General features: G+C 40.8%; 1 protein-coding gene across 3 annotated transcripts in view; it reads right to left on the reverse strand.

Annotated features, from left to right (window-relative positions):
- Positions 1-1,274: 1,274 nt before the first annotated feature.
- Positions 1,275-12,245, reverse strand: part of ZMYND11 (zinc finger, MYND-type containing 11) — a 60,888-nt gene continuing 49,917 nt past the window's right edge. For all 3 annotated transcript variants that reach the window (XM_010142770.1, XM_010142771.1, XM_010142769.1), the window contains 5 exons: positions 11,721-11,928; positions 9,571-9,639; positions 7,466-7,738; positions 6,228-6,413; positions 1,275-1,468 (listed from right to left, as the gene is read on the reverse strand). In XM_010142770.1, the coding sequence (XP_010141072.1) occupies positions 1,346-1,468; positions 6,228-6,413; positions 7,466-7,738; positions 9,571-9,639; positions 11,721-11,928 (859 nt within the window). In that variant the 3' untranslated portion in view covers positions 1,275-1,345. The remainder of the gene's footprint in view (positions 1,469-6,227; positions 6,414-7,465; positions 7,739-9,570; positions 9,640-11,720; positions 11,929-12,245) is intronic.

The following is a 12,245-nucleotide window of genomic DNA, read 5'->3' on the forward strand; positions in this document are numbered from 1 at the left end:
TAGCTGGATGATTAATGGGCATATGAGTCAGTCTAAGACCGATCTTTGAAAGAAACGAAAACGCGGAGACACTTTAAAAGAAAAGCTATTTAAGTAAGCTTTACATCTATTTAAAAAATTGTCTCTGAACATGGATGCAATTCATATATCTATATATAAAACAAACAAAAAGAAAATCATTTTTCAACTATCGATCCATTCCTATTGGTAATGCTTCTTAATCCAGACATTCCGCAAAATACAGACTTTTTACAAATCACGGCATCTTTAATACAAGAAAATTAACATGCATTATTCTTCATTCTGAGTACAGTGATGGAGCTCGTTATTAGGCAATGACCCATTACTACAAACATAACGGCTTCTGTGAAACTTAAGTGCTTTTTCTCTTTTTACTATCAAGTTACAATGGACCGGGTGACACCAGATCATAGGCGGTCAAATGACGTTGGATTGGGGAGGCTGAAGAGGGGCGCAGTAAAGAAATTTGTATGCCTCATAATTCCGTGTATGAATAAAGGTAGTTGTCTTCTTTTTTGTTTTTTGGCTTTTCCTATTCTTGTTACAAGCACTCATGTTAGGACAAAGATGAAATGTGCAAACTTCAAAATTTAAATATTCATTTTTCTCTAAGATCCAGCTCAGTAAAAGATTACCCCAGTTCCCTGTGATTTTAAACTACAAGATCAAAGCTAATATTTTGTTATAAAAGTTATATATTGAAAAGAAATAATGAAAATAAAACACAGTTGGGAAATATTTAAGAAAAAATACGCAGGACTAGCACCTGCTGTGTCAACCCTGTTCCCTAAATTCAATCATGTACCCACTGGTATAACCAATAGATAATGCCTTTAAACAGTAAAATTAAGCTGAACAAAACCAGCTCAACAAGGTTAAGAAATAAATGTTACATCAAGGTAGTATGCTTCGTTTTTCTGAAACAGTTCTGTACTTCTTACATTCAGATCTAGTTTTCAGATGTTCCTTTTGTTAAACTTGCACGGTTTTTTTATTTTTAGATCAGCTGTTTTTAAAGATTAAAATCTCTGTAAAACCTAAAAATGTTTTAAAATTTGCTGAAAATGCAACAAATCCTCTAGTTTAAAATTATTTAAAGTAATCTGCTCCCCCAGATGTTAAATTCATTTTGCCAACAAAATTTTAGAGGAGCATTAAACAGAAGGTGGAAATTACTGTGCAAAATTTCTTTTATGAAAAGTGTTTAAAGGCTGGTGCAAAATGGGAAGCAAATCCTAAACAATTTTGGCTTCTTGGAAACAAAAACCGCTGTGTCTGAGAATAGCAATCATCGTGGTGGTTTTCTACGGGAGGAACAGCTCTTTCATCTTTTTCTGCGGCAGGTGCGTTTGTGTTCGGCATGCCAGTGCTCCTGCTGACACTTGATGGAGCAGTAGGAAGTGTTCCAGCAGCAGTGGTACATGGCCTCCTCTTCACAGTTGTAGCACTGCAGAGAACAAACGAGACGAGATTACCACCCTCGCGGGGTGCCTCCTCACCGCGCACACGCCGGTCTCACCTGCTCGTGGATGCAGCAGCGCGTGCAGAGCAGTGCTTCTCTTTGATTCACGCTTGGGGCATCCAGAAGCAGGAGGACATTTTTCACACGTGCTGAGTAAAGCGGCAATCTTTAGCAAATCTGCACAATGCTTTCATATTTTCTGGAGTCTGGATTATTGCTTTTGAAAAATCATCTCTCATTTAAGAAAACTCATCTCTCAGGGCAGTGGCCTGATATTTTTCAGCTGCACAGTGCAGGAACCATCTTTTACCCTGCGTTTGTATAATAGCGCCCTGATCTATGTCCTAAAAGCTACGATAGATCAACAGGCACTACTGGTGTGAACAGCTTCTGTACAAGGTTGAAAATCAGCGTTTCTGAGGTTTCTTTACAATTCTGACCTGTCCAGAGGTTGCTGGGGATGATCTTTTTGGGCTCAGAAAATACCAAAAGTCACAACAATAAGATCATTGGAGAAAAGAATAATTTGTTACCAAGCGGTTTGTTATAGCCCATTTAGGGTAGGTCTGCAAGGAGTCTACTGTCATCGGGGTTTGCTGAAGGCCAGACAGTGCTGCAGTCTCGTGAAAAGAAAACCCCATGCTACGTCAGTGCTCCCGAGAAGAGCAAGAAAGTGCCTTCTCCTTCAAGTCTTCCAGAAACCAGAGAAGTCCGGTCCTACACAGGATGAGAACATGGGCTCTTGCCCCTGGTCATACCTGTCAGGATGGCACAAAACTCCTGAAAGAAAGAGAAGCTGCACGGCCCATAATTTCTGCAGAAATACTCGGTTTTGGGGAGTGCTGCAGCAAAGAGGTTTCTACCCCTGGAACACACGGATCATTCTCTGGTTCATGGTAGCTGGAAGAGCTACTTGGAAAATAACCCCATGGCCTTTGGGGAACTAAAAAGAATGCAATGAACATGCTGGTCAACACTATGGGCAGTCAGCAAGGAGATACAGCACCGAGAGGGACAACGTGGCCTGTCTTCAGGTGGTTTTATACCCCTGAAGGGAGGGCTGCAGAAGCTTTAACTAGCATTCTGACCAAATCCTGTAAAGCGGGGTAGCATTGCTGCTAAAAGAACCACTTGCACTCAGCACCCTTGTAAGCCAGGTTCTATGGATCTCCGATTTGTCTTCCTGAATTTGATCTGCTCAGAATCAAAGTATCTTTACAAATCCAGTCTGAAATGCTTACAGAGGGGCAACAGAGGGAGGGGTATCACACAGTCTGCTCGGGCTGTATCAAGCCACAGAATTAAACACAATTTACTTTTTAGGTCCTGTCTAGCTACAACATTGATAATAAAAGAGAGAATGTAAAGAAAAAAAACCAAACTGCCTTAAAACAAAACAAAAACACAACAACCCTATGTGTAACTAAAAGACAGATCCAAGAAAGTTGACATTTACGTTGGCTAAACTAATAACTACTTATTTACATCAGAAATAAAGGGACTGTCCTAGCTGCATGAGAAGGGAATCTCTCCATTTTCTTTTTGTAACTTAGCTCCAGGGAAGTTTATCTGTAGAAATAAACAAGTGTCTGCAAACAAGTGTCCTCTTGATACTTGTTTTCCTGGTTTTCCCTGTTGCTGGCTGCCCACGAGCCTGTGAGAACCATTAGGATCATCAGCTGGAAAGGTGCCGGCAGCAGCTGTGTCTCTCCGTTTCGTACAGCACGGGCCTCAGCCCAGAGACCGGCTTCACATCTGCTTGCTTGGAGAGATCAAAAAGAGCGAAGACAGGAGAAGACAGGACAACTGATCCATGAGTCTTCCACTTCCCTTTACATATGCTGGCCATAAGCATGGAAAGTAAATCTCCACTAACAAAAGGAAAATAGTGTCATCTAAGCTGGTACCAGCACTTGTGGCAGAGAGGGCAAAATGCCAGCTGGCCCCAGGCCTCCTCTTTTTCCTCTTCTGAACATTGTCAATCACTTGGGTGTTTCAGAGACTACACATCCCAGACAATGCTCATTCACTTAAAAACAAACATGCAAGTTAGAATAAATACAAATGTAGACATAATTGAAAGACACAGAAGTTTAAAATTATCTATAAAAACGAACGTAGCACCAGTTCACGAGGCTTATATACAAATAAAAGAACTGGGAGAAATTTTAAAAGAAACATTGTTACAACTGGCACTTCAGCCTGTACTCTGGAGCCCAGCAAACTACATGAGCTCATGAGCATTTTCCTGCCTTTGTGTTTCTTCCTTTCATTTCCTATTTACTTGAGGTATCTGTGCTAAATCCAAATTTTCTGAATGTATAAAAATTAAAGCCAACTGTGACCAGTTAAAGCAAGAGAAAACGTTGTTCTTTGACTATGTGTTAAGCTCCTGAGGGCATCTTCTCATGTGCCTGTACACCACCAGCAAAATGATCACTTCATCCTGACTGGGGTTTTTTTACGTATGAGAAAAAGACAAATACAGTATGAAAAATAGCTGCTGTATTCCCAAGCCTAGACAACTGCATTACACAAAACCAGAGGTCTCTGCTTCTAATTAAAAAGCAAAGCCACCAAAACTCATTTAGTATGTGAGTTAATTACAAGAGATTTCGGTAAGGAGGTATCATTATAATAGCAGCATACAAGAGCGGTACTACACGCCAGGGACTGTCATTAGTACCACCAAGGAAAAATCACTGGGGAGTTGCGTAATTGGACCAGGTCCAGCCGCCTGAGGCTGTGTGTTGGCAGGCAGATCCATCAGCTTGAATGCAAAAGTGTTTATCCTTACCCTCTCTCTCCCACCACAGGCGACCAGCCGCCTGTACGATGCCTTCATTCAAGGTGGTGATTGATGGAAAGTTCAGGGACCACAGATACAGGCAAGACCGTCAAACACTCTTTATATCTTTAATTATCTTCCTTGGAAAGAGGCTTTATACACAATCATAAGATGCAGTGATGTGGTACCATGACACTCTGATTAGGCCACAAGATATGGTAAAGGCACACTGGAGCAGATGAAAGTAAGCCTTGGGAGTCTTTTTCCTAAATTATGCCTTCAAAAACAAGGAAGAGCAGCTATAGCCGAGTCCAGACTCACAGTCAAGTTACTGTGTATCAGCTGAATGGTGGCAACAGGTAATGTCTGGCACAAGAGAGCTAATTTGACATAACTCTCTAGCAGGCAAAGGCAAATCAATTTCCCTCTCAAGTGCCACAGGCAAAAGCATGGCATGCAGACACCAGTAGCTGGTGGCTCATTAAACACAGAAATTTGGTCAAGTCAGTGACCTAAACAACTTCTCTGGTCGGCAGAGATGGGTAGACATTTTCCAAGCCCTGCGGTATCGTAACACCCACAGGAAAGTATCTCCTAGGAGCAGACGTGAAGGCTCTACAGGAGCTCTGGCATTTGAAGTAATTCTTCTCTTTACAAAATATCAAAAACTCGTAACTGTGCTAGTCAGCAACTGGCTGTCTTGCCTTTAGTATTTATCTCACTCTTCTACAGAGCAGCACTTTCTCTGCAGGAACCATCGTTTCATCCATAAGAGCAAGGACTAATGAGGCTAAACATAAACAAACAGCCCTTCCCAGCGGAAGACAAGCTGGAGCTGGCTATCCGGAGCAGCAGTGGCTGGGGGGCCGCAGCTGGCCACCACCGCCCAGCAAAAAAAAACAGGGGAAGACAAGCTGGGGTTGTTTATCCGGAGCAGCAGTGGCTGTGGGACCGCAGCTGGCCACCACCGCTCAGCCCAGCGTGCCATCTTGTGGCAATGCACCCGCACGCTTCCCAGACGTGTCTGGGAGAATCAAAGCTCCAAAGGAGGCCAGCTGAAAATCTTGTACCAACCTTGTTGTATGTTACAGCTAGCTATCAGAGAGCAGCCTGATTTCCTGAACGGTGGCTTCCATTTCCTTGTTGTTTGAAAATTAGCAAAGAAATAGCAAAGTATGTATGTGTGCCAGGGTCACTGCTCCTCAGCATAACTGTGTCCCCCCACAGGCTAGCAGCACAGGGCTACAGCACTCAGGATGTTTGAGCAGATGCTGTACAGACATGTGGGACAACACACCTGTGGCTTGAAAGGAAACATGAGACACAAACCAAACAACAATAAGGAAAAGTTTGGAGCATGTAATGGAATGGTAAGTTAGATGTCTGATTTCACATTTCTAAAGGGCATACGAACATGTTTTTTTGAAGCAGTGCTGCGGCCTTGGGCTTAAGGATTGAAGAAGGGAGGGAAATGCATTTCAGAAAGTCATGTCTTAAATACAAAAGAACATAAAAGAGCTGCAGAAAAAGCTAGGAAAGGAAAAAGCCAAAAGGATATCACTAGCAGTATTATTAGCAAGGGAATACAAACTGATGCAGACAGATATTGTACCTTCTGGGGCCTTGAAATCAAAGGATTGTGAACGTAATACAGAACATGTCTTAAATGGAGTAAAACTGCATTAAAAAAAATATTTTGATACTAACATCAGATCGGACTCAAGAAGATGATGCTGTTAACACTACATGATTAGGATGGAAAGTAAGTAAAACTTCGAGCTGAAGTTTGGAGGTTCAGAAGATTTGAAAGCAGTAATATGAAGGAGAAAACCTTAAAGCTGAAAGGCCCATGAAAGATCTGTGCAGTTAAAAGTAAGGAAGAAATCACCTTTAATGGCCTGCAGTATGCATTACACATTTCCACTTGTTCCTCTGTAATAAATTTTTTACACTTACCCACTGCTTCTTCTTGGTCTGGGAAATCAGTTGCTTGTGCTGGCCTGCTAGCTTCTTAATTTCTTCTAAAAACTCTTCTTTGCACTTCTCCTTTACCTGCTTACACTTTCTGTCCATCTCCCCTTGTGCGTTGGCCACAGCTTTATTTACAGCCTGCCTTTTCTCTTCTTCCATCTCTGTACGCAGCTGCCGTAAGAAAAAACAGCAGTAAGAAAAACAAGTCAATGGACAGCTGCTGGAATGAAAGTATCTTCTTTAAACCTCTACTCTTTAAGCCTTTGTTACTGATGTGGGTGAAGGTCATGTAATTAGAGATTTCTCCTATTTAGAAAATGGAAAGTTCTGTCCTTTAGAGTAACCAAACTTCCATAAGAAATGTCTCTATTCTGCTAGGTATCTACAAAACCAGCTAAATAGCTTCCACGTATATTTTGTCAATTATCAGTTTACAAATTAATGAATTTTTCTGAGACAAAAATTTTGTCTTTTCCAAATCTACAACTGCATATAAATCTACAGCAAGAGCACAATGGAAAAATACAAAACAGAACATCCCTGAGTTCAGTATGAGGCATCTTTTAGTATTCACGGTCAGTGGGATTCCTTTGCCACTGCTCGCTTGCAACAGTTTGGTGTCTTAATCCTACAGTATTAACACTTAAACTCCCTAGGTTCATTCCACAGTCCTTCATGCAGAAGGAAATTAACCTTGTCTTAAGACAGGTACCTAAAAAAGGTCAGACAAATCATCCTCTAAACCGTCCTGCTATCTTCAGCCAAAGGTGACCAGCTCAGACCTAGATACTGAGTTTTAAACAGGTTATCATTTGATAAGAAAATTCATACAAATTTCAGGGAATCTATTTAATGTTTAGGTCAGAAGATTTATGAATAGCATTGAAACAATGCCATTGTTTACCACACATTTAACAATGGAGACAAAGGCTTTGGAAATGGATATTCATGAATGAACAATTAGTTTCACTTCTGGATGAAAAACTGATTTCACTGGACAAGAATCAAAACCAGCGGGAGTTTTCTGTTTAAACTGAGGTCTGTTGATATAGAAATGGTCTAAAAACAATCATGAAGACTATTTTTAAGTGGTCTCTTTGGAAAAGGCTTTTAGTTCTTTTTCTTAAGGGTGAATGTTACAAAAATAGAAAAGAATGTGAAAAAAAACCCCACACTCCTCCTCTCCTCAAACCAGAGCGTAGGTGGTGTTCGACAAGTGTTACCTTTTCCACTGCCTCTCGCACAACTCTCTCAGTTTCTCTTTTGTGATCAGCTTTCATCCTGTCCTTGAAATCATTAAAGATTTTGGTGTATTTGTCATGGCACATGTTCTGACACACTCCATCATTACTGGTCTGGGTGCTCCGATGCAGCATTTTTGGAGAAGAGGCACTTAACTTCTTGGTCTGAGTTGAGACTGAAACTTTTTCAATGGGTTGAGGCATTGTGGGAATTTCCTGACTTGAACTTACTGCTTCAGTTTCAGGTTCTGGCTCCTACAGAGAAAGAACAAACTTGCATATCCAGATATCAAAACAAAAGAAGTTAACTTTCAGTGGCCCCTCGAGAAAAAATGGTACGTGACTAATGTCAGCGCAATTAATGTGAAAGGTGTCTGCCAAAGACCTTCAGTGCTAGTGGGATGTGGGATTCCTGAGGAAAACCAGTATGACAGTGGGTAGGGTCTTTGGTCAGGCTTTTCTGACTTCGGCTATGAGCCCTCCAGAAGGAAACACACGTATGGCATCAGTATGCCACTCTCACCAGCCTCACTTCCCAAAAAGTGCTGAATCACTGCAGATCCTGAAGAGACTCTAGCTGCGTAGCTGAGGTGCCTGAATTCTTTTGGCAAACTCCGGGCTTACTCTGGCCCAACAGGCTCCACTAGAGTCTGTAATATTCCACTGATTTCATAGAACTGCTGCAAAGATTGATTAGTATTTCAAAGGTGCTTTGAAGATGAAAGGCTAATAAGCGTCTAAGTCTTGCTTCCAGTAATACAGAACTAGACTTGGATGACCACATAAGTAATTACACAATTATCAAGAAAGAAATTATAGTTACGGTAGTGTACTGTACTGAATTTAGCTCCCTGTGCTATTACACTATAACACCAACTGCTCCTGCTCTTTAGAACAGATAGAAGTAATATCCCTGCAAACTCTTATTGATACTTGAAGTGTCTGAAGACACAAATGAATATTATTTGGTTCTTTTTTACCTCAGATTTTTTTTTAAGCTCATTTAACTGTGTACAGACAAAGCACACGGTCCTCCTAACACCAGACTTGCTCAGGACTGTGTCTGTCTTCGCATCTGTCTGTGTGATGGGGCACTGCTCACACCAATCAAAAGGCTGTCAGCATATTCCCTTTTGCAACCAATTACTCTAATAGGTCACTGTGATTGACTTCTGGATCACTGATCAAATATGAACAGAGCTAAGAAGGCAAATGTTAAGACATAAATATATGAAACAAATGACAGCATTTGCTCAACAGAAAACGCAATAAAAATGATGAGACACCCTAAATTGTAGTCTCCCTCTCTCGCACTCAAATATAGTTTGTCCCCCAGGGAGCACAAACAGTGTCACTGCCTCCACCGATGAAGGTGCCTTCTGCAGTATCAGATACAATGGGGAGGCAGATGCCCAGGTATCAGGAGTGGCAATGTCTGTACTTCAGGCCCCAGGTCATCCCTCGTAACACCAGTGCTAAAATACACCTGAATTCTGCTCTGTAATGGAGTCCCGAGTCCTCTCCCAAGGACTGTGCATATGTGCAACTTTTTCTTAGTGTTCACATGCAGCTGAAACAAGGCCAGGAAAAAGCACTCAGAAGTTAGGAAATACGAGATTTATGGCTATCTATCTCCGTAACTGCCCCCTTGTGTACAAGCATAATAATACAGTCCCCCTTGGTTACAGGACCATTCAGTGTGCAAGTTGGATAAACAAGGACGGAAGTTCCACAGACAAAGGTGGATATGACATTTTATAAATGTAATGCTCTTGATCATACAAAACACTTTCTAATTTCTGCTGTTTGTAGACTTACTAACCACCCTGAATTTGTCATTAAAAAAAAATTGATGTAAGCTGACTGTTGATTTATTCACACTACAGAATATTACCATAATGACACCAGCGGTTTGCATGTGGGAGGTACAATTATGTTTGTTAGCAAGGAAGACCAAGCTATGAGGATGAAACTTCCAAGATTAATACTGTAAAATGAGTAAAAGGTAACAGAAATTGAAAGAGCGTCTATTAAACTATTATATGTACTTTGCTATCTCTACAAATGCAGTAATTAAGGTTACTTACTTCCTTCTTGAGTTCCATACTCTGGTTACGTCGTCCTTTCTTTGCTCTTGGTTCCTGAGTAACCTTCAGCTGTGAACATTAAGAAAAGTATATTGAATCATTCCAAAACCCAGTTACTATATGTAGCATTCATTATAACATGACTGATGTACCTTTTATTTGTGAATATTTGAAATTATTTATTTTAGCAAATGGGAAGTTGAATACTGCTCTTAAATGAGAAATGCACACAATAAACTTTTCACATTATCATTGATGACTATGATTGCATGAAGGAAAGAAGTTAATGAACAAGCTCTAACATTCCATATATATTTGCTAAAATACCCTTAACCATTCTTAATTTCACACACAAGTTCAAATGCTTATTTTCTGGAATGTTCTGGTATTAGTGACCCATAATTAGGCAGCAGATCTTGTTGGAAGCCAGAAAGGAGCAGTAATTATAAAGAGAATGTATATATGTAAAGATGGTAAAATTATCCAGGCTTGCTATAATTGATTATAAGTGTATGCTTGGAGGAATATGAGACTTCATGCTTTAGAATTAAAGCCAATCTCCAGCAACAGAAACAAGGGTGAAATCTGAGTGGATGGTTGCACTGGTTTTGCATGGCAAAACTTTGGTAGCAGTGGGGCTACAGGGGCGCCTTCTGTGAGAAGCAGCCAGAAGCTTCCCAGATGTTCAACAGACCCGATGCCAGGTGGCTCCAAGATGGACCCATTGCTGGCCAAGGCTGAGCTCATCAATGAAGGTGGTGGCACCTCTGTGGTAACGTATCCTCCATTGCAGATCCCATTGTGTGATCAGTATGATCCACTCGCTCCACTTACAACGGCTTACAGAAAAGTTCTTATTCCTGTCTTGGAAGCATCCAGCACTAGCTAGTGACAGCGATGGGATACTGCAGATTACTGCAGAGCACCGAGTTTGATGGCTACTCTTATATTCCTGGATCTGGGAAACCAGTGAAACTCATAACAGGCATTAACCAAGGGACAGATAAACAGCTGGGGAGGAAGAGAAAATATACAAATGGACACTTCAAACCTTATAACTGACACTTCTGAAAAACTGAGAAAACACCACCGTTATCTTTCATAAACACTATTTGTGACAGTTTTCCCGTTTCATCAGATACTCTTGCATGACTGCATACATGAGACTACATAAAGGGTGTTCAAAGGGTTAGCTAAGCAAACCAAGCTAAAAAACCCAAAACTACTTTGATATGGAACACCTTCTTGAAGCAACATTCGGTTTTATAAGCTTTAAGTTTTTAGCTACGAATTGGATATAGACCAGTTCGACAAAAGGGCAAAGGAAGAGGGTCAAAACATGCTAATTTTTAAAAAATACAGACTTAAGAGAAAGGATAGTGGTTTTAAATGAGGAAAAATGATGTTGCCAGGGAAAAGGCTGCCAAAAATACAGAAGAGCATCCTGCAAGCTATGAAACTCTCACTGCCAAGTCAGTAATAGCAAATATATAACACCCTCTTGGACAATGAATGACTAGCAAGGTTCCGAGTGGTAAGGGAATTTCCACATGGCAAAGCAAAGTTTTGTATCTTGGCCCTTGGTGCTTTTTACCTTTGTTAAAGCAATATACTTCTTGTTTTGGAGAACTATTTTTAATGACTTTAATCACTTGCTGGTCACATGATCCCCAAGTGCAATGTTTACATCTAACTTTTCTTAAATGCTTAAAATGTCATGGTTGCTGTTACTGTAATGCAGAATACAGTCCAAAGAGAACATACTCCAGCTGTGAAAAGGCTGAACAGCTACAGGGCTGTCCCCTGAAGGGAGTCCACGAAGGCAGGATATCTGATATCCATGACATTTAACTTGAACATTCCTATTTAACTTTAGAAATCTTGGTCTGTGTCATTGAGGTGCTGTAGGTGACAAACATTCTGAAACTTCCCAGAGGTCATCCAAGTAACTCAGGAAAGAGGAGAACTCTCTATTCTTCCTATTAGTGAACTACAAAACATAGGGAAAACAAGCCTTTGCACCCTCTTCTTGTCACCACAAAACGGCAGATAGAGCACAAGGCTAATTTAATAGCAGATTAATCAAATATATGTAATTTTCATACCCTTTAATAAATTGCTCTGTTTGCTAACATTGTGGCAGCACTCACCTGCTCATTGCTGGTGGAAGAGATACTCGACTCTGCCTCCTCTTCCCCTTTATCCTCATTCTTTGATTTCCAGAATCTCCCCTCACGAAGAAAACGCTGGTGCAGTTCCAGCTCATCACAGGCCTTCTTCCACCCCATACTGCGTTTCACATGCAGTCGATGGATGTTAACTGTGATATCCTGAATGTTTTCAGAGGGGATCCAGGCCCTTATGAATACACAATACAGAGAGGTGCAGAAACATTAAATACAGATTAAGGATCTTGTCCTGAGAAACTGTCTTCAAAAGCAGTTTTTCATAGTGGCTGATCACTGACAATTTTTTTTTTACTCAGGTTTCTTTTTTTCAATAGATTAGACACTTGTGTTGTTACAAGCATTTTTAGCTGTGGGTGCTATGACTGAAAGTCTTTTTATTTCTGGTGAGCCACAAACCTCTACCAGCACCAAGAGCAGTCACATCTCCTACCTGCTCTCTTGCTAAAAGCCCAGAGTTAGACAGAGAAACGTCTTTACTGAAGGTCT

Source organism: Buceros rhinoceros, unplaced genomic scaffold, assembly GCF_000710305.1.
Source record: "Buceros rhinoceros silvestris isolate BGI_N320 unplaced genomic scaffold, ASM71030v1 scaffold6709, whole genome shotgun sequence".
Taxonomy (NCBI): domain Eukaryota; kingdom Metazoa; phylum Chordata; class Aves; order Bucerotiformes; family Bucerotidae; genus Buceros; species Buceros rhinoceros.